Genomic DNA, 25,643 nt, shown 5'->3' on the forward strand with positions numbered 1-25,643 from the left:
TTCTGCAGAAATGAATTTCTAAGGTGTGACTCCTTATTTCACTGTACCCACTCCAAACTGTCACACCTTTAGAAACATGACCAGGCATGTTCCAAGTCTACTACGGAAAATGCAAAAAGAGCAATGCATTTTCCATAACGTGGAAAATGCAAAAATAGCATCGTGCCACCCAGCCCCAGCCAGTTTTGCTCAGCAAAGTCCCATCCGTTGTTGGGATTTTTCACTTGCCGTTAGGTCCACGTTACGGGTGGTGGTGGTGTAGAGACTACACTACTATACAAAGATTGAGTTTACATTTGTTGCTCTGACCACCTTTGTCTCTGGCTCCACCCACCACTGTAAAATGGCCCTGGGGTGGCTTCCCTGAAAGGAATATGGTCTTCAGGCAAAAATATTTCCTATCCCTGAGCTTAAAGCAACAAAAACATAGGAGCCAAATCCTAGGAGCCGAGGGGGCTTTGGTCCTCCCAATAAAATATTTGAGGGGGCTGCCCCCCCCAAGTTGATAGGCATTGTCATTCAAATGGTTTGTGTGATCGATTATGCAGGGCGGGGCTTACCTCCCCCCCCCCATATTTTATTCAAGTTGGCACCCCTGAACAGAAGCGAGATGGGAAGGGGGCAGGTTTGGGCTTCCCTCCTCTGCATGTTTTTTGTGTAAATAACACCACACACATACCCCTTATATGTGAATGCAACAAATGCATTCAGTAACATACACATGGCTGGCCCTGCACATCTGAGATTGGTTTTTCCCCCTGGAATAACTCTCTAAAGTGCCAAGGACATTATAAATGCAACACCTACAACCATTTCCCTTCAGGTCTGAAATCACTTGGTGGCACACAACCTTAGGGTTTTGGCTTCCACAGGACCAACATTTGATATACTTATTCTGAAATTCTTTTATTAGAAGAATTAGAAAGAACAGAGAACCAGCACATTCCTGGGCAAACCTCGGGGATTAGGCTCTGCTGCATCTGGTGCACAGTGAATTAACAAGCCAGTTTCAACAGGCTTGATCTTTCTGGGAAAAGTCGGGGGGGGGGGAAACCAAACCACCAGCTAAGCAAAAAATCAGGAACTGATAATCTTGCAAGATGCATTCTCAGTATTTTGCACACGAACCACATACAAAGAAGTAGAAGCTGCACAAATAAAAGTTTATTAAAGCAATGAAAAATATGTATCTGAAACCACAGCTTGTGAAATATCCTTTGTGGTAGATAGCCCACTGATAAAAAAACCCTTGTTTTTTTGCTCCATTCTAGCACAACAATTCGGAATGAACAAAATGTTTCACAATACCAAGTATTTGTGGTTGTCAAAGCATCCACAAGTGTTTGGTGGATGTGCTTCCATCCAACAGATATTTGGAGGATGCAGCCCATGTGGCAGGGTTTGCAGCAACTTGGGGTACTTCCAAGGCTTTGCAAAGTCACAGACTAGTTTTATGCCTCTGCTGCCGAGAAGATAAATAACAGAAACTTCCTGTCTGATCCCATAACTGCTATCAGCCAATCATAAATGGACGATTACAAGCACACAGTATGAATTATTAAGGAACCTGGCAGAAACTTCACAGTCATGTTGACAATGGGGCATAAATTTCCACTTCCCTTTGAAGTAGGTGGCTAGTCAGCGCAAAAAGTTGGACGGGTGTTAATTGTGATGAGCTCTGAATTCTTTTTTCCTTTAGAAATATTTCAAGATGATGATTGGCAGCTATTCTGCCCCCTACACCCACAAACCCACACACCCTATACTGCTGTGTTCTGTATGGTCAAGCTTCATCTGTTCCAATACAGGTAATAATTTTACTAAATTATCTATAAACCCTGCTATGTGGGATCTTTCACCTCTCAATATGATGGCCCTCAATGGGAGAAAACCTGGTATGAGACATGGCACTGTTCTTTTCATCTTTGGGGCCATGTGGATGCATGAAAACTATATGGACACAGAGGTGGGCTTTGATCAGGCAGACCTGCAAGCATGCCCCATCTCTGCCACAGGCTGACTGTGTGGACGACAAAAACTAGACTGGAAATGTCAAGAGTGGAGTTGGATATAGCTGAGTAAGTTCAGCAAGGCAGTGCACTGGATCTATAGTTTATTGTTTGCGAGCCTATATTCAAAGCATGTTTACCCTGCTCTTCGATGAAAAAGGCTCCCAAATCAAGTTGCAGAGCAACTTTTTAAAAAGGCAGTCCCTGCCCTCAGCCTTACAATCTGGAGGACACAACACAAAAGGGGGGAAAGGATGGGTTGGGAGAAGAAAAGGGAAAAGAGGAGAAGTGGGAAGTACCAGTTCTTATAGTTACAGTTCTTATAATGGTGGCTGGCTTGCTGGCATGGAAAAAATTCAGGTAGTTTGCTAGCACTGGGCACTGCAAGGTGACACATGGAGGAGAAGACGACAGAATAGCCCTACTTTCCTTCTCTTTCTTTCTTGCAGTCTGATGGAATCACCCAGGTTTATACAGTGTGCTATCCTAGACCCTCCAACACTACTCAGATGAAAATAGGGACATTTCTCCTTCCCTCCCAACTGATCCTCCTCGACCCCCCATTTTTGCCACCCTCCAACAGAGCATTTTCTATCCGAAGAAGGGCGAGTGCCACCATCACCACACCAAGGGGACACAGCACTCACACCCTCCACCACCCCGAGAATATCACTTAATCCTCTTATTTTATTTTATTCTTGTAATTTTGAACAATGATTACACATTACAAACCCAGCCATCGGTCAAAGCTTTCTGGGTTGAAGTATGAACTGTGTTTATTTCCTCTTTGGTATGCCACTACAACCAGTGAGATGGAGACCTTTTGTGGGGGGGGGGGAGAGATTATCAGTTCTGTTTCAGGTGCTATCCAGCCCATTCCAAGTAAAGCCAGCATTGTACAACACTGCATTTTCAGAATTTGAACCAATTACTTGCATTTAAATGCAGAAAAGATGATGCAGAAAAGAGATTTTAAAAGTTGCATTGGTCCAGAGCGACCAAAATCATGGTGATGACACGTATTTACCTCAGTTTCATTGCAGCAGATGATGTCAGAATAGGTGTAAAATCGTGGATCTAGGTCAGCGACGGCTGGAGCAGGATTAAATAAAGTCTTCACTATAAGAAAATGGAAAATGTCTAAATCAATGGCACATGATGCTTGAATATGAATAATTGGGCAGAATCCAGCAAAAACTCTGTGTTGTTATGGCGAAGGCACTTTCAGCTCCACATTCCCCACCAAGATATATAAATTACTTGCAGACCCACAAATCTTCAGGAAAATATCCTGCTTTCTCATGTTGCAAAAAAAAGCAACTCTGATTCACAATAAATAATAATGGTTTCATTAACCAATTTTGTTAGAATATTAAAGCCCTGATTATCATGCCACTGTCATCAAAGTGAGAAAAGAAGAATTAATTAGCAGAATGAAAGCTCTGCTGAATTCAGAAAACAGAAAGTTGAGTTACTGCTAATTTGTTTAATATTTTTATAAGATATTCCATCTAAGAATCACAAGGCTGTTTGCTGCTTTTAATTTGAAAATCAAAGGTGCATGGAAACTCACTCAGCTAATGGAAGGACCAAATACAGAATTCAGCTTGTCTTTAACATCCTGTGCCCTGTCAGCCTTCCATATTAAACAAACCCTCTTCCATATTAGAAATGTAATTCACTGAACTTGATTCTGGTTATCCTAACGTTTACCTATTGCAGCAGGAATACTTCCAATGCGGAACATGGAAGGAAATGAAGTTCATACAGCAGAAATGGCAGCTCATTGCCAGCATGTGCCTCAGTAAATAAGCAGCCTGCCTCATCCCACAGAATCTCTGAAGCTTGGCCCAACCAAGGCTACCCGCTCAGCTAGCTGTTGCACCTAGACTCTTCCTCAAAACCGTGGTCAAACTTAATGCCTTTGAGTTGATTGTCTGAGACTCTGTAAAAGTAAATATGGGAAACAGAAGCACACAGTGCTCCACAGCACTCCCTAGTGCACTGTGTATAAGCTAAAGATGGGCTCAAATTCTCATGTTTTCTGATGATCAAGTGCCGGCAAGCGGAAAAGATGTGCTTCAAGCTTTGTTGAGCTGGGAAAAAAAACAGATTTTAATTTTTTTGAGGGGCAAGGGAGAGGGACTTGCAATTTGATTTCAAGACACCATAGCCATATCCTCCTCCTTTCCATAAACTTTCTGCCAATGTGACAAGCAAGGGTGGCAGTCCTAGTGCAGTCAGAGGCTATTTCTCCTCAGTGTGCCTCTGTGAGAGGATGCCTTGTAACAACCTTCCAGCGGCATTGTTGGGGGGCAGGGGGGTAGTTGTTCAATGGGGCAGCCACTCCTCTTTCCTAGCAATGCCTTTGGAAGGGTGCTATCTTGTAAAGTAGAACCCCCCCCACCCGAGACACAGTGAGGGGAACCGACCCCAGATCACGCTAGCAGCACCCAGCAAAATGGTTATTTAAGAAAGGGGAAATGGAGGGGGGGGGAGATTTGCCTAAACTATGCAGAAACTAAAATGTAAGCACTGGAAACGAAGTAAGGTTTTTCATCATTCCATCCCCCAAAATGGTTGAGAGCACACTTTTGTAGTATGAGAAAGGAGCTGTGAAGATAGGGAGGCACTTTCTATCCCGTTAGAGTACAAGCAAATTAAAGGAAAGGAGCTGGAATACGTCCAAGACAGGTTGCAAAATGCACGGGAGGATAATCCGTACAGTAATAGAAAAGGCTGCTCAAGTGACTACCAGCAATCTAATGCGACAGGGCAACCAACCAACCCTATATTCTGCTGACTGTGTGATGGTAGTTTGGCACAATGCTCTCTAGCCCCACCAAGACAAGGTAGGGTGGAGAAGGCAAGCAAAGCAGCTTGCCACCTACTGTCTCCTGTTGCAATGATGCAAGTCTCTACTGTCAGGACTGCTGGCTTAGTCAGAGGGATGGCAATCTGAGGTCTGCAGGCCACGTCAAGAGAGTCAAGGCCCATCCCTGTCAGCTTGTGGTGGCTTGCCTGCAAGCTGGTTTTCTTTGAAGCAAAGTGGGCAGGGGTCCACCCCTGGCGAGGGAGGGACAGCCTTAGCAGGTAGGACAAGGGGTCATCCCCATAGCTGTCAGCTTTCAGATTTGAAAATAAGGGATCAGCAGCCTCACCTGTCCTGGGGACAGTCTACGGGATATCTAACAATCCGGGATAGCAGCAGGAAATGGTGCTGGAATAAGGGAATTTCCCACAAAAAAAGGGAAGGTTGACAGCTATGGTCATCCCCCCCCCCCCCGATTGCAACGTTGCTTCAGGGAGCTACATCCTGGTGGTGGATTGGGGCAAATAGAGTGGTGAGCAGGGCCAGAACCATCCCCTTCTCTCTCTCTCTCTCTCTCTCTCTCTCTCTCTCTCTCTCCCTTTCTGCTACTCGCTTCTCTCTCCCCCTTGCATCACCCATCACCTGGAGGGGGCACAGATCGCTCTTGCCTGAGATCTGAACTGACGGCTTGCAGAAGGCTTTTGAAATTACACTGAAGGTGAAACCAGGGCCATAGGTAGCCCAGCCCTGCCCTAGGGGCTTGAAAGTTCCTTCATTATATACCTTTAGGCGCCAGGCAAAAACATTCCTCTTCAACCTTTGGTTTATTGACACCCAAAGCCCCTTTAAAATGTGTTGGGGGGTTAATTGAGTTGTTCTTGTTCTTATTGTTATTATGTATTTTATACTGTAATTTTATCTTGCGAATCGCCCTGAGACTTGTGGGTATAAGGCAGTATACCAATAATTTATTTATTTATTTATTTTTTAAAGCAGAATGGTGGGTGAATCAATGCTTTTGTTTAGGCACTTCTGAGAAAGCAGGGTCCATAAATGGGCGACTTCAGCTCTTCCATTTAACTACTCAAGCGAACAAGAAGAATAACATTCGAGTCAAGAGTGCTACAATCGCTTTGGCATGCTGGATTTAATGACCTGTCCGGGCACTGTGCCAGTCAAAACAGAGGCCAGCGCTTAGAGAAAAGCTGCCACAGGGACCTTTAATGACTACTAGGAGGACAGTGAGACATCGGCAAGTGTAACACTGTCGGTTCGCAGCCTTGTAAAACGGGGGTAAGTGAATGGGGACAAGAGGGCTTACAACCGCAAGCTTCCGTTTCCTCACTTCCCCTTTCTTTTGAGCATGGCATCTCGGTGTGCATCTGTTAAACACAAATAGTCTAGTGTGCTTCCTAACATAAACCCCTGCATTAAACATGAGGCATCTGTAGACTAAAGGAAAGGAAATGCCACTAACACACTCCAGCTGGGAGGGTGTTTAATACTGCGCAGTGTTAGCAAAGTGTTTATGGGGATGTGGTTATACAAGGCAGTTTGACATGTTTGTCCTGTCATCTAGGGCAGAGGTGGCCATAGATTTACTGGAGTACGGAGCACACTGTGACGAAAGATGGAACAGTTAGGATGGCTCTGATCTTCCAATTACACAGTCTCTTGCCTTAACTTGCTAATGCCTTTCTTGCTCACATTCACCTACTAATTTTTAATTTATTTTTGGTTTAACACGTGTGATGTAATGAAACACTTAATAATTTGCTGTTGCTGCTACAAAAAGAGCTCCTTCAACACTAATAAATTTATTATGGCACAACAAAGTTATTATGGCCACTTCGTAAGATGCACAAGGTTGTTACTCTAGCCCAGCGCAGGTGTGCACTGTTGAAACAAATGGGTTTTCTAAGCAAAAGATTACACAAACTTATGCATGTTTGCTCAGTGTAATTCCAATTGAATTCAATGAAGCATCCTCTGAGGTAAGTGGCTGTAGGACTGAAGTTTTAGGAACTTCTGGGGTAGCAAGTAAGGAGAACAAGAAGGGTGACTGTAGGCAAAAGCAACATTCAGAGGTGTGACTGTTACAGTAAAGGGTCTTGTAGAAGAATTTAGCCTCACTTTCCACAAAACGTGGCTTATTGTTATGGATGAAGCGAAGACTGTGGTTTAAAACAAGCTCTGGGCAATTTCTAAACAAGCCAACTACAAACTACGGGTTTCGAAGCTGTCTTAACTAACCAGTTTGTTTTAAACCCCAGTCTCTTGGGCAGTACATAATGACAAGAAGTGTTTTGCAGAAAGTGAAGCTATGTAATGGAGGAGGAAGAAAGGCAGGAACATAAAAATCCAAGGCTTGCAATGGCTTCTTGCTCCTCATGCACAGAACACTAAACCATGGTTTGGCATTGCCTTCCCAACTTATGTGCTCCAAATGTTTTCGGGCTAAAATTCCCATGAAGAATGATCAGGGATGATGGGACATGGCAGTCCAAAATATATGGAGGGCATCAGTTTGGGGAAGGCTCTGTGAACCCAGCCAGTGAGTATGTGCCTCTTATGACAATTAAGAGATGAACTTTGTCATGCCAATCAAATGAAATCATAGTTTCGCTCTTCTTTTCAAGTCTGGCACAAGCTGCCAAACACACGTCACCTCCTTTTCCACTACTGAGTTTTAAAAATAGTCCTGAAGCCCTGCTGCCTTGAAAGGATATAAAAACATTTAAAAAGAGAGCAAATAATTAAGACAGATTATTAGATTACCTCTACTGGTGTGTGCCATTTTCAGGGCTTCCAGAGAAATAGCTGGGGTTATTTCAAGTTGGCAGACCATGACTTTAGCGTTTGAGATGACGTGCGCAGCTCTCTTTAAGTCATCAGAATTCAAAAGCAAATTTGCTCCTGCAACAATGACGATAAAGTTTTCCCCTAAAAAACAAACCAATTCTGATTTTTAAAATGTTTACAAGTAACCATGCAACCAGTCTCTTTCGCAAAGGGATGGATTCTACTCACATAGCTGTACATCTCCCCTTTGCTTCAATTGGAGCTTGCACCTGGGGAACATCAAGCTACGTTGTCGTCTAAAATAATATTATGGTTTGAGCTTCCATAGGCTCAAGACAACTCATCAGATACATGAAGCACACTGGAGAGACACATCCTTAGGTCAAATGATTCCTAAGTGTCCATTAACGTTTGTCAGGAGGATGCTTTAACAGAAATTTGTCAGTGGAAAACTTTTTGGTCCCAATACAGAATGCCTGTCCAAATATATGAAAATGCGTGTGAGAGAGAGACTCGCTTTCACCTGTCTACCACTGGCGCATGACTCTCAAGAGCGTTGGTCAAAGGGGAATACAACCCCTTTAGGTTTAAAAAAATGATCTGCTCAAAGTTCTTCTAATAGGGGCCCTTCAAGGATGATTAAGCCAGTGTGGGGACAGAAATCATTCTGATGTGCTTTTATTTGTTTGCTTATTAAAAATATTTACATATCACTATTCCTAAAAAGTGTCAGAGCAGTTTACAACAATCATTCAATTAAAACTATATAAAATGTTGAAATCAGAAAATAGCCAACTATTATGGAAATATGTTATTCTTAATCGCCTGCTTAAACCTGATGGAATAGAACAGTTTTCAACAGCTGTTTAAAAATTGAGACAGAAGGCACCTACTTAATGTTTCAGCATGTGTGTTGGTTTTTTAAAAAGAAAAAAGTACTGTGATGACTAGAACTTGCAAATAAGTGGACTAACAATTCTGAAATAAAACAAATAAACAGCAAGCGTCAAGTTATTTTAGAAGAGCCCACCGCTTTCTTGGAGCTCCTTTGAAAAGACACCACAACTTCAGATTTGTATTTTGATGATGACATCAGAACTCGGTTATGTTTCATTATACTTTATTCTGAGAGGGGTGGGTGGGGAGGGGAACGTGACAAGGGTCTGTTGCTTTCGGCAGCAGCTTGCGTTTATCATAATGTATAGCTCCAGCTTACTGTAGCATGCAGCCTTGCCTTTAGGGCGTGTTTTACAGTGGTGCTGTTGCACATACTGCACATCCAAGCCAGAGAATGGTACAACTGCCTGGTGTGATTATATTCCTGGAGTCTCCATGACCCCAGGGAAGGAGATGTCAGTGCTGCTTCACCACACACTATACTGAGCCTGGCTTTCCTCCACACCAGTGTCTGCCTGCTCCTGAAGTTACTGCTATAGCTAGGGAGCGTTGCTAAGGCCACGTACACATTAAAGGCTTAAAATGCAGTGGGGCTGTGTTCCAATTCCATGTCGATACACTGTGTCATGGTTTGATGTGTTTCAACTCCGGCTGTGTGTGGGTCAAAGGAGGGGCTTGAAATGCTAAGAAAGAGTTTAAACTTCATCTCTGTGATTCTGCACTTCAGACTTCTCTCTTTCTCGGGAGTAAATCCCATTGCATTTGGAAGATGTATTGGGTCATAGTTGCAGCCACAGGAAGCTGATCTCGGGGGTGGGATGCAGTTGGAGGGATTAAGCTTCACCAGAGAAGGGTTGGGGCTTGCAAATCATGAATGGTCACCTGATTGGCTGTGGGTTGGTTGCAAAGAAAGAGCTAAGCTTTAGGAACACAGTATTTTTCATGAATGAGACTTCCAAGTGCCTTGCGTGCAAAAAAGCGCCTCCCAAAAATACAGTGATAAGATAACATCATGAACTCACAGGGAGGAATTCAAGTTTCCAAAGCAATTAGGCCACTGGTAACATAGCTCAAACAGTCACATGTTAAAGCTTATTTTGGTTAAAGCCCAGGCTTTTTGCCCTTCTCCTATCAGACAAAAGACCTGTTCTCCGAATATGTGGAGGGACAGTGGGAGAAGATCACACATGCTAACTGTAACTACAGTATCTTAATTGGTTCAACCCCAAACTTCATGTGTTGAGCAGGAAAGTCTGAAGTGGGACACACATTCTGCTAAATGCACTTCAAATCCTTGCTGAGAATGCAGTTTGAATCCTTGTGTCTGAATTCACGCAGACTTAAGACTGGGATCCCTGACTGCATGAAGAATTCAAAGTGTATTCAGCCAAACACCATTTGATTCCCCATTCAGACTCTCCTGCTCAAGGCACCAAGGCCTGAGTTATGGGTTGTCCAGTATGTGGAGCTGCACTCTTCTTTCCACATACTCAGTGAATGTCTGAACAGGGGAAAGAATCATAGAATCATAGAGTTGGAAGAGGCCACAAGGGCCATCGAGTCCAAACCCCTGCCAAGCAGGAAACACCATCAGAGCACTCCTGACATATGGTTGTCAAGCCTCTGCTTAAAGACCTCCAAAGTAGGAGACTCCACCACACTCCTTGGCAGCAAATTCCACTGTCAAACAGCTCTTACTGTCAGGAAGTTCTTCCTAATGTTTAGGTGGAATCTTCTTTCTTGTAGTTTGGATCCATTGCTCCGTGTCCGCTTCTCTGGAGCAGCAGAAAACAACCTTTCTCCCTCCCCTATATGACATCCTTTTATATATTTGAACATGGCTATCATATCACCCCTTAACCTCCTCTTCTCCAGGCTAAACATGCCCAGCTCCCTTAGCCGTTCCTCATAAGGCATCGTTTCCAGGCCTTTGACCATTTTGGTTGCCCTCCTCTGGACACGTTCCAGTTTGTCAGTGTCCTTCTTGAATTGTGGTGCCCAGAACTGGACACAGTACTCCAGGTGAGGTCTGACCAGAGCAGAATACAGTGGCACTATTACTTCCCTTGATCTAGATGCTATACTCCTATTGATGCAGCCCAGAATTGCATTGGCTTTTTTAGCTGCCGCGTCACACTGTTGGCTCATGTCAAGTTTGTGGTCAACCAAGACTCCTAGATCCTTTTCACATGTACTGCTCTCAAGCCAGGTGTCACCCATCTTGTATTTGTGCCTCTCATTTTTTTTTGCCCAAGTGCAATACTTTACATTTCTCCCTGTTAAAATTCATCTTGTTTGTTTTTGCCCAGTTCTCTAATCTGTCAAGGTCGTTTTGAAGTGTGATCCTGTCCTCTGGGGTGTTAGCCACCCCTCCCAGTTTGGTGTCATCTGCAAATTTGATCAGGATGCCCTTGAGTCCATCATCCAAGTCGTTGATAAAGATGTTGAATAAGACCGGGCCCAAGACAGAACCCTGTGGCACCCCACTAGTCACTCTTCTCCAGGATGAAGAGGATTATTAACCTGCCTATTATTAACGAGCCTACCAAGAGCCTCCCGAGTTGCACCTAATGTGCCCTGCGCAGTGTCTGTTGTCCATTCCCCATGTCTGGGAACAAGGTGAACCAGAGATGGAGATGGAGCAAAGGTACCGTAACTGAAACAGGTTCATGGGAGGCTGAGCTTGGAGCTGGTTTATGGGAGCATGATAAGCAGCTGTCATCCCAGCACAAGTCCAGGAGAGACTAGGAGGCTTATATCCGCCCAGGAAGCTCCTCCCATTCCAGCTCAACTGCTGGATCTCAGTGCACACCTGGTTCTTCTCTGGCTCCCTCCCCTTCCTGACTAGACTGCTCCCCACCTATAGCGAAGCACCAGGCGATAACACATCTGCCAGCTCTGGATTTCTTTTGGCCCAAACACCACCGCAGCCCCTGTATATGTGTGCATGTGTGCTCTATAGGCGAAGACAGAGTCTGTGCCAGAGGCAAGCATTTGTGTGGGGGTCATGGGGGCAGGCAAATTGTTTTCGGGGCTAGTAACTAGAGAGCTTGACTGTGACAGCATTTTCTTCAGGATCCTCAGTAGTGTTGGGGGGGTCTTCACAGTCCCCCTCCTCTTCCCGGGATGAGTTCCTCCAAGAGTCCTTGTTGGATTGGACTCTTATCATTTGGTTTCTGAAAACCTCAGTAGGAAGGTACTAGAAACTGTGTGAAAGTTTGTCCTAGATAACATTGGTCCTAGATATGAAGCACATGATGCAATTTGTTGCAAAGCTTCCAAGACTTAAGAAGAAAGGAATCCACATGTTGAATCGCACCAAAGTTCAGTGGTTTATCTTCAACAATGGCGATCCAGTTGTCCCTGGGAGATTCTCAAACAGTGCATGACTGAGATAACTATTACCAGTGTTTGCAGTGGTGCCTTTTAATCAGAGAAATAGTGTCTATCTAACAAAGTTTTTCCATGCGCCTAAAGACTTCCACTTGCACCCCCTCCTAAAACTTGCTCTGAAAGGATGGGGAAACCCCAGAACAGATTTGTGAAGTGCAGAAGGAGCAAGAAAACAAGGAAGGAAAGTTCTGTTTATTTATTTATATTCTGCCCTTCATCCGAGGATCACAGGGATAAACTTGTTGGTCAAGTGGACTGCCCTTGCAGGACTGGGATGACCTTGTTGGATACAACTCAGAATTTCTGAACTAAATAAAGGTTCCATTTTTAGCAACAATGGCCATTAAGATACTTACCCACCTGGTTAATTTTTTTTTAAAGTCCTTATAAGCTAGTGGCCACTAAATATATCTCACACCACAGAATATGATAGCTAATGACTGCATGAAGAACTAACTCATTTGGTTTGTTCTGACCAAACAGTTGAGACACCCTGAATTCTAGAAGGGCATCCAGAATCTGGAGCAAAACGAACACATTACAACCCTATATCAAGTTGTTAAGATCCCAGATTAATGTGGGTTACATTTTTTAATATCTGTTGGGAGCCGCCCAAAGTGGCTGGGGAAACCCAGCCAGATGGGTGGGTTATAAATAATAAATTATTATTATTATTACATTAGGGTCTAGAATGGAGAGATTGGGAAAAGGGCAAAGTTCCTGCACCTTCGAAGTTGTATCAAAAAGGGAATTTTAGAAGGTGCAGAAGGTGCATCTTGCAGGACTATTGAAAGTGCTGAAGTCCTGTCCTCTTTATTTCCTGCCCCCCAATCTGGGATATAAATATCATTATCCTCTCTTATTATTTTTAAGAAGGAGACAGTAAAGCAGAAAAGGAACTGCAAACATATTGTGGAATGGAAAACAAGCACCATTAATTTGCTTTTTTAAAAAAGTGGGTCCCAGGTCTGAAAAGTCTGAAGGCTACTGTTTTATTGTGAGACTGAGAATTCCACACTAGGAAGTGGATTATGTGACAACCTGACCAAGATTTGCAGGTGTCCTTCATAGGCGCCGACTCCATGGGGCCTGAGGGGGCCCGAGCCCCCTCAAAAATTTGTTTGGGGGGGCTCTGCCCCCCCAATAATCTCGGGCGCCCCTCCAGCAGAGCACCGCCGCCGCCCCTCCCCCAGCCCAAAATGCACAGGGGCGGGCTGCATGCCTCCTGCCCTCCCTCCCGAGCAAAAGCTCCACCCAATTTCCTTCGGAGCTGATTAATAGGCGCAGCACGCTCTCCCCTATTCGCTCACGAGGAGGCGGCGCCACTTTATCTGCATATTCATGAGCTTATTAATTATTCATGAGCTTTCGCAGGCTCCCCCAATATTTTTTATAAGTCGGCCCCCCTGGTGTCCTTTAATCTGGAGCATCTACTGCTGGACTGCTGGACAACAGTGGTCACACTTTGGCACACTGTCTCAACAACCTCAGCAGCAGAATCAGCATTCCTGTGTATCATTTTCTAAACCACTTTCCTCCGGCGAGCAAGCTACAACAGCTCGCTAGGTGACAGTGTTCAAGTAGCCAAGGTCAAGCTGTGGGTGGAGCTCCTCTGTTTTTACCTCCTGCCTACGATGTTGAACAACCCAACATGAACCCCTCTGGCTGTACAACAGCTGCCAAGTTTATTAAGCTAACACACGAGATCCACGTAACATCTCCCCACGCCCCTCCAGAGTCAAAGTTTGTGTTTGACATACTTTTCTTTAATCTTACTTCTTTAACTTTTACGTGTGTGTGTGTGTGTGTTTGAGAGTGTGTAAATACACACACGTACACACACAAAAGCTTTCACTGGTATCAAGGTACACTTAAGACCTTTTGTACTCAGGCATCCGCATGCATGGAAAAAAGTCTTTCTTCAGTCTTTGTGTAATGATTAATTAACAGCAAAAGATACAGTTAAGCTGAAGCAGGCTTCTGCTGGTTTCCTGGTTTGGCTCCAACTCTGAGGGGGCCCTTGGCAAACTGTCTCTGTCTCCTGCGTTGGAGGGACCAACACTTACCTGGCAGTGTTGGTGGGTGGCAGCAGTGCTACAGTGATCTCCAAGCTGCTCGGCAACAAAATGAAGCTGAACGTTCAAGGACAGATAAAAGAAAGAACTTCTTCACCCAGTGCATTGTTAAACTATGGGACTTGCTTGCACAGGAAGAAGTGATGGCCGCCAACTCAGAATCATAGAACAGAGTTGGAAGGGACCACGAGGGTCAACTCAACCAACCCCATGCAATGTAGGAATCTTTTGCCCAACGTGGGGGTCAAACCCATGACCCTGAGATTTAAGAGTCTCATGCTCTACCGAATGAGCTATCTAAAAGAGGATCGGACAAGTTCATGGAGGACAAGGCTATCAATGGCTATGTTCTACCTCCACAGTCAGAGGCATTGTACCTCTGAATACCAATTGCTAGGAATTGCAGGAGGGCAGAGTGCTGTTGCACTCATGTCCAGTTTGCAGGCTTCCCAAAGGTGTCAGGTTGGCCATTGTCAAAATAAAAAAATTCCTTCCAGTAGCACCTTAAAGACCAACTAAGTTAGTTCTTGGTATGAGCTTTCGTGTGCATGCACACTTCTTCAGATACACTGAAACAGAAGTTGCCAGATCCTTCTATACAGTGAGAAGGTGGGGAGGGGTATTACTCAGAAGGGTGGTGGGAATGGGAGATTGGCAGATAGCTGAGATGAGCCTGTTGACGACTCTTAACGACTGCAATAGGTCTTACAGGAAAAGGCAAGGGGTGAGAAGGTGAAAAATGGCTTAGTCATGAAAAATGGCTTAGTCATGGGACTTCCGGTCGGTGCCAGCGCTTAATGGCGGTCCTACCTCCGAGCTCCGGAGAAGGACTGCTTCGCAAGTTCGGGTCTTACCCGCTACGGCAAGCGGGGGACCCCTAAAATCCCAGGCGCTGAAGCCTGAGAACAAGGAGACTCGGTGGGCACCTTTGCGCCCCCCGGTACCGTGAAAGAGCCTTTTTAAAGGCTACGGATCGACATCGGGAGTGAGCGCGGTGCTGAGAGTCGCTACCCAGCCTGCGAAGTGAAGCCGCGTCGCCATAAGCGGAGAGCGCCGATTCCTTCCTGAAAAGAAATTCGGACTGATTCCCCGTGAGTAAGAACTGAAAAATAACTGGGACTTTTCTTAATTTTAAAAATTGGGCTAAAAACGGGGGAGATTTAAACAAAGGAAGTCTGCCTCCCCCCGACCGCATGAAAGTGAAAGCAACGGAGCTTTAAACCTGCATCCGTTTAAATTCATCTTTTGATCAGCTAAACCGGACATTTAAACCTTTGATCTCCCCTCTAGCAAGCAGGGCAGAGGGGAGGCGAATTTGACCATTAACTGCATGACTTATTTGAAGGAAAAAACCTCTGCTATCTCATCTACTTGAAAGTCTGAAACGGTCTGCCTTCTTAGTACATTGAGCTGACTTTTCCCTGTGAAGTGACACTTTGATACAAAGTTTCCACAGTGCCTGACTTTTCTACATTTTAAGAAGAAACAGTATAAACAGTATACTGGGCAACTGTGGCAATTGGAAGCTATAAGACTTTAGTAACATTGATTTTGACTGGGTTAATCTCCTTTCTTTCTACATCCTGGATGGTCTCCTTTGTTCATGTATTTTGAAATTTCCTTCTATGGCCATTTTGATTTGCTCCCTCTAGAGGATAAAGTGAAGTCCAGCACGGCCTAAGACAGTGGAATTTTCCAAGGGAGAATAAATCCCGTGGGAATTGACCTTGACATGAGTGGGCCACAAGAAGAGATAACTACAAGAGCCAAGACCAAGCAACAACAACAGCAACAGCTGCAGCTGCAACAAGCAAAGAGAAGAGGTTCGATCTTAGGCGTAACAGCCGGACTAGCTGGAACAACAGGACAGGACAAAGGAGCAGCCGTTTCTATGGAAGCTGTGACAGAAGCTCTGCTTAAGATAAACCAGACTCTGGAGTCTTTGACAAAACAGACTTCAGAGAACACACAAAAATTAACAGAAATATCAACAAGATTAAACCAGAATACAGAATCTATAAATAAATTGGTCGAGGAAAATGCTACCACGCGTCAAATTGCCGAAGAGGCCAAAGCCACAGCTGGAGAGACGCAGGAGAAATTAGAGCCACTTGCCAAGAAGGTCTATGAGCATGATGTAACCTTGGCCTTGTGGGAGTTACAGAGGAAAGAGAGAAACTTAAAATTAAGACTGATTCCGGAGAATGAAAGTGACAACCTTGTGGAATATTTGACACGGGAGTTTGCGGATTGCTGGGACCTGGAGGAAGACGATTTTAAAATTACAACTGCCTTTAGACTCGGCAAAAAGCAAGATAGAAAGACACCAAGAGATTGTTTGATCACACTCAGATCTAAGGAGGAAAGAGATAAAATTTTAGGACTACACTTTGGAAAAGCCCTCCAAATTGGAAATTCAGCAGTACAGATCTTTAAAGACATACCAAAATATATCTTGGACTTAAGAAACTTCTACAAGGATTTGGTGCTTTTGTTAAAGAAAAATCAGATCCGCTTCAGGTGGGAATTCCCACAAGGACTGTCATTCGATTACAAGGCAAAGAAAGTGAAAATAAAGACAATTCAAGATAAAGACAAATTTCTGGCAAGATATCAGGAGGACCTACAGAAGGGGACTGTGGACGTACTTGCAGAACAGAGGAGAGCACTGGATATCCTGAATCTCTCGTTTGGACAAAAACCACCACCGTCAGAAGAAGAGCAACAACTTGGAGCTGTTGGAGGAGCCTTAAGAAAATAACAAGATGGCTCTGCAATTCCTTAGTTGGAATTGTAATGGACTGAATGGGCCTTTGAAGAGAAGACAAGTATTTCATATTTTGAACAGAGAACAATTGGATTTGATATGTTTACAAGAAACTCACATAACTAGAGCCCACAGGAGATTACTTACAAATAAAAGGTTAGGACAAGAATTTGTCTCATCAGACAAAGTTAAGAAGAGGGGAGTGGTAATATATGTGAAGGAGAAATGGGCTCCAAAAATGATATTTAAAGATGAACAAGGGAGATATCTGGCTGTGGAGATACAAGTACAAGGAGAAAAACTTTTAGTTGTCGGAATTTATGCACCAAATGAAGGCAAATCTGACTTCTTTAAGGGACTTCATGAAACTTTGACGGACTATCTGGATTATAATATGATAATCATGGGAGACATGAATGGCGTGGTCTCCACTAATATGGACAAGGCACAAAGACTAACAGTCACTAAAGAAGGGAGACTCCCCAAGACTTTTTTCGAAATGATAGAAAACATGGACTTGATAGACATTTGGAGAACAAGGAACCCTCTGGAGAGAGAGGGAACCTTCTTCTCCCAAGCAATGATGACCTGGACCAGAATTGACCAAATCTGGGTTACTAGTGGATTGGCTCCAAAGATTAAGAAAGTGGAAATCTGCCCAAAAACTTGCTCCGACCATAACGCCGTGAAGATGGAGATGAAACTCACAATAACCGGTCAATTTAGATGGAGAATGAATGACACCCTCTTTCGAGATAAGGAGATTCTCACGAAGGCCCAAAAGACCTTAAAAGACTATTTTGAAATAAATTTGAGGACTGACGTGGAGAAAAGAGTGATCTGGGACGCAAGTAAAGCTGTTATGAGAGGATTTTTGATTCAACAAAATTCAATAAAGAGGAAAAAACAAAATGAGAAAAAAGAGAAGATCTTGGAAATGATAAAGGAAGGAGAGAGGAAACTAAGAACAAAACCAAAGTCTCAGGACATTTTAAGAGAGATTAAGTTATATCAAACTCAATATATGGAATTGATGAACCAAGAGATTGAATGGAAGATAAAGCAAATGAAACAAAAGACTTTTGAATCAGCAAATAAATGCGGTAAACTTTTGGCATGGCAATTGAAGAAAAGGCAGAAACTAAATACAGTTACAAGCCTAGAGGTTGATGGAAAGAGTATATCTAAACCTAATGAAATTAGAAATTGCTTTCTAAGTTACTTCAAAAAACTTTACACCCAAGGCCCGCAAAATGAAGAAGATATAGACAAATTCCTTGGAAGATATGGATTACAAAATATCTCTCAGCAAAGTAAGATGGACTTGAACCAGAGAATCTCAGAACAAGAGGTAGAGGCTGCCATTCAGAATATGCAACTGGGCAAATCTCCGGGACCAGATGGACTGACTTCTAGATACTACAAATCGTTGAAGGAATGGTTGATTCAACCATTAAGAGAAGTTTGTAATGAGATCCTTGAAGGAAAAAGGGCACCTGAATCGTGGAAAGAGGCATATATCTCACTCATACCAAAGTCAGAGACTGAAAAGACCCAACTTAAGAACTACCGCCCGATATCACTCCTTAATGTGGATTACAAAATTTTTGCAGACATTTTGGCAAAAAGATTTAAAAGAGTTTTGATGGAGAAGATTCATAAAGACCAAGCAGGCTTTCTCCCTAAAAGACACCTAGCGGACAATGTAAGGAATGTAATAGACATTTTGGAAAAGCTGGAGGTGAATATAAACACTAAAGCAGTATTGATCTTTGTGGACGCGGAGAAAGCCTTTGATAATATCTCTTGGAGTTTTATGAGGAAGAATCTTCATGGGATGGGGGTAGGCCAGGGTTTTGAGAATGGTATGGCTGCAATATATTCCGAACAAAAAGCTAAGCTGATTGTAAATAATGTTGTGACTGAGGAACTTAAGATAGAAAAAGGAACTCGGCAGGGGTGCCCAATTTCCCCATTACTTTTCATTTCGGTTCTGGAGGTGTTGCTGAATATGATAAGAAATGACCAGCAGGTTAAAGGTGTGCAGGTCGGAGCTAAACACTACAAGTTAAGAGCGTATGCAGATGACCTAGTATTGACTTTGCAAGAGCCAAACACTAGTACGAAAAGGGTTTTAGAAATAATTCAACAATTTGGCCAGGTGGCTGGATTTAAGTTGAATAAACAAAAAACTAAAGTCTTAGGGAAAAACCTAACAGATATGGAAAAGGAGAAGTTTCAGGAGGAAACAGGTTTGACAGTGGTTAAGAAAGTCAAATACCTAGGGGTTTATTTAACACCTAAGAATGTTAATTTGTATAAGGACAATTATGAAAAATGTTGGTCAGAGATTAAAAAAGATCTAGAAATATGGTCAAATCTGAAACTGTCAATGTTAGGCCGAATTGCAGTAATTAAAATGAATGTATTGCCTAGAATGTTATTCTTGTTTCAGACCTTGCAGATTCTTGATAAGATGGAATGTTTTAAGAGGTGGCACAAAGACATTTCGAAATTTGTCTGGCAGGGCAAAAAGCCCCGAATTAAATTCAAAATACTGACTGACGCTAAAGAAAGAGGGGGTTTTGCCCTGCCGGACCTAAAATTGTACTATGAGGCAGCAGCGTTTTGCTGGCTGAAAGAATGGATGCTCCTCGAGAATACAGACATCTTGGATCTGGAAGGCTTCAATAATGCTTTTGGTTGGCATGCATATCTTTGGTATGACAAGGTTAACAGTACCTTTAAAAATCACATTGTTAGAAAAGCATTATTTAATGTCTGGATAAGATACAAAGACTTATTGGAAAATAAAACCCCTAGATGGGTGTCACCAGTGGAGGCTAAAGCAGTGAAGAAACTCAATATGGAGGTCGGATGGCCGAAGTATTGGGAAATTTTAGAACAGGATGGAGACAAGGTTAAACTACAAAGTCAGGAGAAATTGAAGCACAAAGTAGAAAATTGGTTTCAATATCGCCAAATAATGGAAATTTTTAAACAGGATAGGAAAATCGGTTTCCAAGTGGAGAAATCAAAACTAGAGACCGAATTGTTAGAACCCAATACTAAGAATTTATCTAGAATGTATAACTTGCTGTTGAAATGGAACACACAGGATGAAACAGTTAAATCTGCTATGATTAAGTGGGCGCAGGATGTTGGACACAACATTATGTCAGATGACTGGGAATGGTTATGGAACACCGGTATCAAATTTACGGCATGTAATGCCTTAAAGGAAAACATTATGAAAATGGTATACAGGTGGTACATGACCCCAGTCAAGCTGGCAAAAATCTATCATTTGCCCGATAATAAATGTTGGAAATGTAAAGAGACTGAAGGTACTTTTTACCACCTTTGGTGGACATGCCCGAAGATAAAGGCCTTCTGGGAAATGATCTATAATGAAATGAAAAAGGTACTTAAATGTACATTTTCCAAAAAACCAGAGGCCTTTCTCTTGGGCATTGTCGGCCAATTGGTGACAAAGAAAGATAGAAATTTCTTTATGTATGCCACAACAGCAGCAAGAATACTCATCGCAAAGTATTGGAAGACACAAGATTTACCTACTCTGGAAGAATGGCAGATGAAAGTGATGGACTATATGACACTGGCTGAGATGACAGGCAGAATCCGTGACCAACGTAAAGAGATGGTGGAAGAAGAATGGAAAAAATTTAAGAGCTATCTTAAGGACTACTACAAACTCAACGAATGTTAAAATGTTGTGGTTGCTAGAAGTAACAGGGTACAGGGATACAAGGTTAGATGATAAAGGAGGACTAAGATGACAGAGATTAGAAAGTAACAACTGGGAGTTGCTAGTTCAAATATGGACATTGGGATGCAGAGAGGGGGGGTATGGGGAAGTCCAAGAAAAGAGGTTTATGAAAATATCTTTGAAAGTATTTTGTATGTTTGTTTTGTTTTGTGTTTGTTTGTTCTTTTTAAAAAATGCTGAAAAACCAATAAAAATTTATTAAAAAAAAAAAAAATGGCTTAGTCATGTATAATGAGATAAGAATCCAATGTCTCTGTTCAGACCAGGTCTCTCCATGGTTTTAAGTTTGGTAATGAGTTGCAATTCAGGTTGGCCATTGTGAGAACAAGATGCCAGATAAGAAGGGTCATTGGCCTGTTCCAGTAGGCTCATCTTAAGCTCTACTTTTTAAAATTTCCCAGTGTCCCAGAACAATGCGACATCAGAGGTACTGTAGGAAAGTGAAGTGCTGGGTGACCTGTCCAGGTCTTTAGCACAGTGCTGGGCCTTGCCAGGGTTTTGAGCCCCCAGAAGCCTCCCAGGGAAGTCACACACTTGTCCTGGCTTTTATATATATCGTATAGCAGCCTATTTTGGTGCTCTCAGCTAGACTGGCCAGTATCCTTTGAGGCTTCACAGTCATAACATGCTGACACGCCCAATCAGAGCCCTTGCCGGGGAACAAAGGAGACGTCATTCTCACCCAGAATTACTATGCTCCCCTCAGCACCATCTCACTAGACAGGCACAAGGAAAGCACGTGAATATTGGAGGTGATCACGGAATAGCATGATACTGAGAGCTTATTTCAGGACTGAACATAGGTTGGGAAGGTTGTCCAGAATGCCATGGAATGCCATGCAGAGAAGAAGCCCTTGCATGAGCGGAAGTGAATTTTGCCCTCCAGATTCCAGCCTATGTCTACAAGCCCTGATCTTTGCTTGGTTTCTTGTGGAATTCATGCATGGGGAAAACGAAGTTCTACCTTTGGTCTTAAGCAATAGGTTCTGGGCAGGGTCAGCTTATCTGTACTAATTAACCTGATGTAGACATGTCAGCTATTTAGCCCATCAAATCCTTGCTCAGAACAGAAATAGCTCCTAGAAAAAACTGCTATGGAATTTGATCAAGGATAACAGGTCAGCCATCCATCCTTTCCTCTTCTAGACTAGGGATGAATGTTCTCCTTTGGTTTTGTAAGAGCTAATCTGCACTTTACAAGAGGACATCTCACACGTATGAACAAGTCAAACAATGTGGAAAATTACACAGAGCATTTGGAGGGAGAGACAACACAAGGAAGGGGTCTGCAGAATACTACAGTTCTGTCAATGTTGTCAGAGCCAGCTTGACCCCAAGGCATCCACCCCACCAAAAATTTATGTGGGTCAGTAAAATGTCATAGCAAATAGCCAGAAGACCCCAAGTTGTCATAATACTCCCTCTTATTCCCAGGATAGCTATAATCAACAGCAACAAGGGAACATCTTGTATCACAAAGGAATGGTGGGTGGAGATAAAAAGACGTCAATAACAAGGAAGAATGGAATGGCAGTTTCTTATGGTGGAACAAAACAGTACAAAGGGCCTGGTACTACTTGATAATGCCTTGCCACTTTCTCTCCCCCCCACTACCTGGATGGGGATAGGTAAAAGGTAAAAGGTAAAGCACCCCTGGATGGTTAAGTCCAGTCAAAGGTGACTATGGGGTTGTGGTGCTCATCTCGCTTTCAGGCAGAGGGAGATGGCATTTGTCCACAGACAGATTTCTGGGTGTTGTGGCCAGCATGACTAAACCGCTTCTGGCGCAACGGAACACCGTGACCAAAGCCAGAGTGCACGGAAATGCTATTTACCTTCCCGCCACAGTGGTACCTATTTATCTACTTGCACTGGTGTGCTTTCGAACTGCTAGGTTTGTAAGAGCTGGGACAGAGCAATGGGAGCTCACCCTATCACAAGGATTCGAACCGCCAACCTTCCAATCAGCAAGCCCCAAAGGCTCAGTGGTTTAGACAACAGTGCCACCCGTGTCCCGATTTGGATGGGGATAGCCTGGCTTCCGTTGGCTCTGCTGTGTAACCTGGGATTGAACCTGGGACCTTCTGCATGCAAAGCAGATGTCCTACCAATGAGATACAGCTCTTCTCCCTTCTGTTATAAATGACCTTTTCTTGAAAATATGAATGCTACAAAACCTATCTACGAAGGCTTGTGAGAAAAGGAAGAGCAGGATAAAATTGCAGGTTTTATTGTTACCGAGCAAACTAATTCCGCTAAGCGAGGATAATGTAAATGGCAAGAGTAATGTTGTACTGACTAATGTATTGAACTGTAGTGCTGTCCTTCGTGGATGTTGTTGGGTTGGTTTTTCTTTTCTTTACCTCTGCCCCAACAGTTATTTATTGTCCAAGCGTGAGGAGAACTTTAATTTTCAGTGAACATTAAACCACAGTGCAGCTCAAACCTAAGGAATATTGGGGGGGGGGGGGCGCGGCGGCCACTTTAACTTTCAGAATCCCAGAAAAATGATTGATTCCCTTCCCCCTTTAAAACCCAGCAACTTCATTAGAACAACAGTTGGAAAAAAATTCAGAATATCCCTAGATACCCACCTTCCTTGTTGACAATGATCGAAGCCGCTCCAGTAGCAGCATCCTCTGTTTGGCCCACAAATTCTAGAATAAAATAAAATAAATAAGACATAATGTTGTAGCACAGTACTTATGGCAATTTTAAAAAAAGAATGAAAAAAAAATGCCATTAGGAAAAGTGAAAACTAGAATAAATCCACTGGGGTGTGTGGGGTTGTGGGGGTGTGTAAACAATGGTACCTTGGGTTAATAACTTAATTCGTTCTGGAGGTCTATTCTTAACCTGAAACTGTTCTTAACCTGAAAACCACTTTAGCTAATGGGGCCTCCTGCTGCCGCTGTGCCGCCACTGCACAATTTCTGTTCTCATTCTGAAGCAAAGTTCTTAACCCAAGGTACTATTTCTGGGTTAGCAGAGTCTGTAACCTGAAGTGTATGTAACCTGAAGCGTATGTAACCCGAGGTACTACTCTGTGTGTGTGTGTGTGTGTATATATGTATGTATGTATATATACACACACACACACACACACACACACACACATATATATACACACACACACACACACATATATATATACACACATATATATACATACATACATATATATATATATGTGTGTGTGTATATATATACAGTGGTGCCTCGCAAGACGAAATTAATTCGTTCCGCGAGTTTTGTCGTCTTGCGATTCTTTTCGTCTTGCGAAGCACGGTGTTGGGAAAGTTTTTGAAAAGCTTCAAAAATCACCAAAGTCTTTAAAAACCTCAAAAAAGGCTAACACACCGCGTTCTATGAGTTGCTCCTCGAAGTCAAGTCGCAACTGTATTAATGGTGTTAAGAAAAAGGAATCAAACTTGCAAGACGTTTCCATCTTGCGAAGCAAGCCCATAGCGAAAATCGTCTTGCGAAGCAGCTCAAAAAACAAAAAACCCTTTCGTCTAGCGAGTTTTTTGTCTTGCGAGCCATTCGTCTTGCGAGGTACCATTGTATATATATATATAGAAATGCAGCTATACCAGAGGGTGAGGAGAACCTCATATGTGCTAAAATAAAATCACAAGACAATAAAAACAAACTCAGATTAATTAACTGCAGTTAATTCTCTGTTTCAGCAAAAGCGGGCTTTTAATACAGACTTTACTGGAAGCTGCAATGTACTGTTAATTCACGTACACATGGCAGAATAAACATTTATATGACTTCTGCACACGATGATGTCCACAGTTGTACATTTCCCCAATCTTGAATATACTGTCAAGCAACTACATTGGGTCACTTAGAATTATAATATTATGAAGATGTTCTTTTTCTTTATCCACTTTGTTTGAGTTTCATTCGCACAGTTTTACAAACTTCCTATGCCTCTGCTGGCCTGCTTTGCTGAGTAGAGGAAGAGGACTTTGGATAGAAATTATTAGTGCGGTGTTGATGTGAATACAGCCTCTGCGTCTTTCCAAAGCAGATTCCCCTTTGGACTTCATAAACAACTACAAAAGAGACCACACAGGTGGCTCTTTTTCCTTGTGTGTAGCATCCAACTCAATACTTAGAAATGCCACCTAGCTAGCTTTCAAATGCTGTTAATATTTCATTGTAACTATTATAATGGCTGTTGATTTAGTTCCAGATTAAAATCTCAACTAATGATGGATTCAGAGGACAGTTTTGTCTCATTACTATAATTTATCCCTCCGTCTTGGGGGAGAGACTGTAGCTCAGGTATACAGCAAGTACTTTGCACTTGCATCAAACCGTGGCATCTTAAAGTAGGACTCTGAAAAGTCCTTGTCTGAAATCTTGGAGAGCTGCTAACATTCAATGTAGTAGACAATGCTGAACTATTATTATTATTAATTTCATTTATGAATCACCTCCCATAAAGCATCTTGAAAAATCTTACAATACAATATAAAACATTTGTATTATCTGTTTTTTGCAGATAAAGTCGCTCTGATTCCGGAAGAGGTAGACTCCACCGTGGGAGCAGGGCTGGGGCGGGAGAGTGCTAGAGTCCCGTCTAGTCAAGTTGCGTGGAATCAATTCCAATCTGTTACCTCCGAGGATGTGGACAGGCTGCTTGGATGAGTGAAACCAACCACCTGTCTCCTTGATCCTTGCCCATCCTGGCTTATAAAAGCTAGCCGGGAAGGGCTGGGCGACGGGCTTCATGGGGTGGTGAATGCTTCTCTCTGCGAGGGAGCCTTCACAGACCCGATGAAAGAGGCGGTTATTAAACCGCTCCTTAAAAAATATATTTAGATGTGGCCAATATGGCCCACTATTGCCCGGTCTCAAATCTTCCATTCTTGGGCAAGGTAATTGAGCGAGTGGTTGCTGAACAACTCCAGGCATGCCTGGAAGAAGCGGACCATTTGGATCCCTTGCAGTTGGGATTCAGGCCTCATCATGGGACTCAAACTGCCTTGGTCGCGCTGGTCGATGATCTCCGGCGGGCTAGGGACAAAGGTGAGAGCTGTTTCCTAGTTCTGCTGGATCTCAAAGCAGCTTTTGACACCATCGA

At 43.1% G+C, this 25,643-nt stretch overlaps 1 protein-coding gene across 4 annotated transcripts in view; it reads right to left on the bottom strand.

Annotated features, from left to right (window-relative positions):
• RBKS (ribokinase) overlaps positions 1-25,643 on the bottom strand; it is a 78,278-nt gene that overhangs the window by 28,417 nt on the left and 24,218 nt on the right. For all 4 annotated transcript variants that reach the window (XM_081186467.1, XM_081186465.1, XM_081186468.1 and 1 more), the window contains exons 4-6: positions 23,140-23,202; positions 7,600-7,764; positions 3,037-3,128 (exon numbers count right to left, since the gene is read on the bottom strand). In XM_081186467.1, coding sequence (XP_081042593.1) covers positions 3,037-3,128; positions 7,600-7,764; positions 23,140-23,202 — 320 coding nt within the window. The remainder of the gene's footprint in view (positions 1-3,036; positions 3,129-7,599; positions 7,765-23,139; positions 23,203-25,643) is intronic.

This window comes from Podarcis bocagei (assembly GCF_964188305.1).
Source record: "Podarcis bocagei genome assembly, chromosome: 3".
NCBI lineage: Eukaryota > Metazoa > Chordata > Lepidosauria > Squamata > Lacertidae > Podarcis > Podarcis bocagei.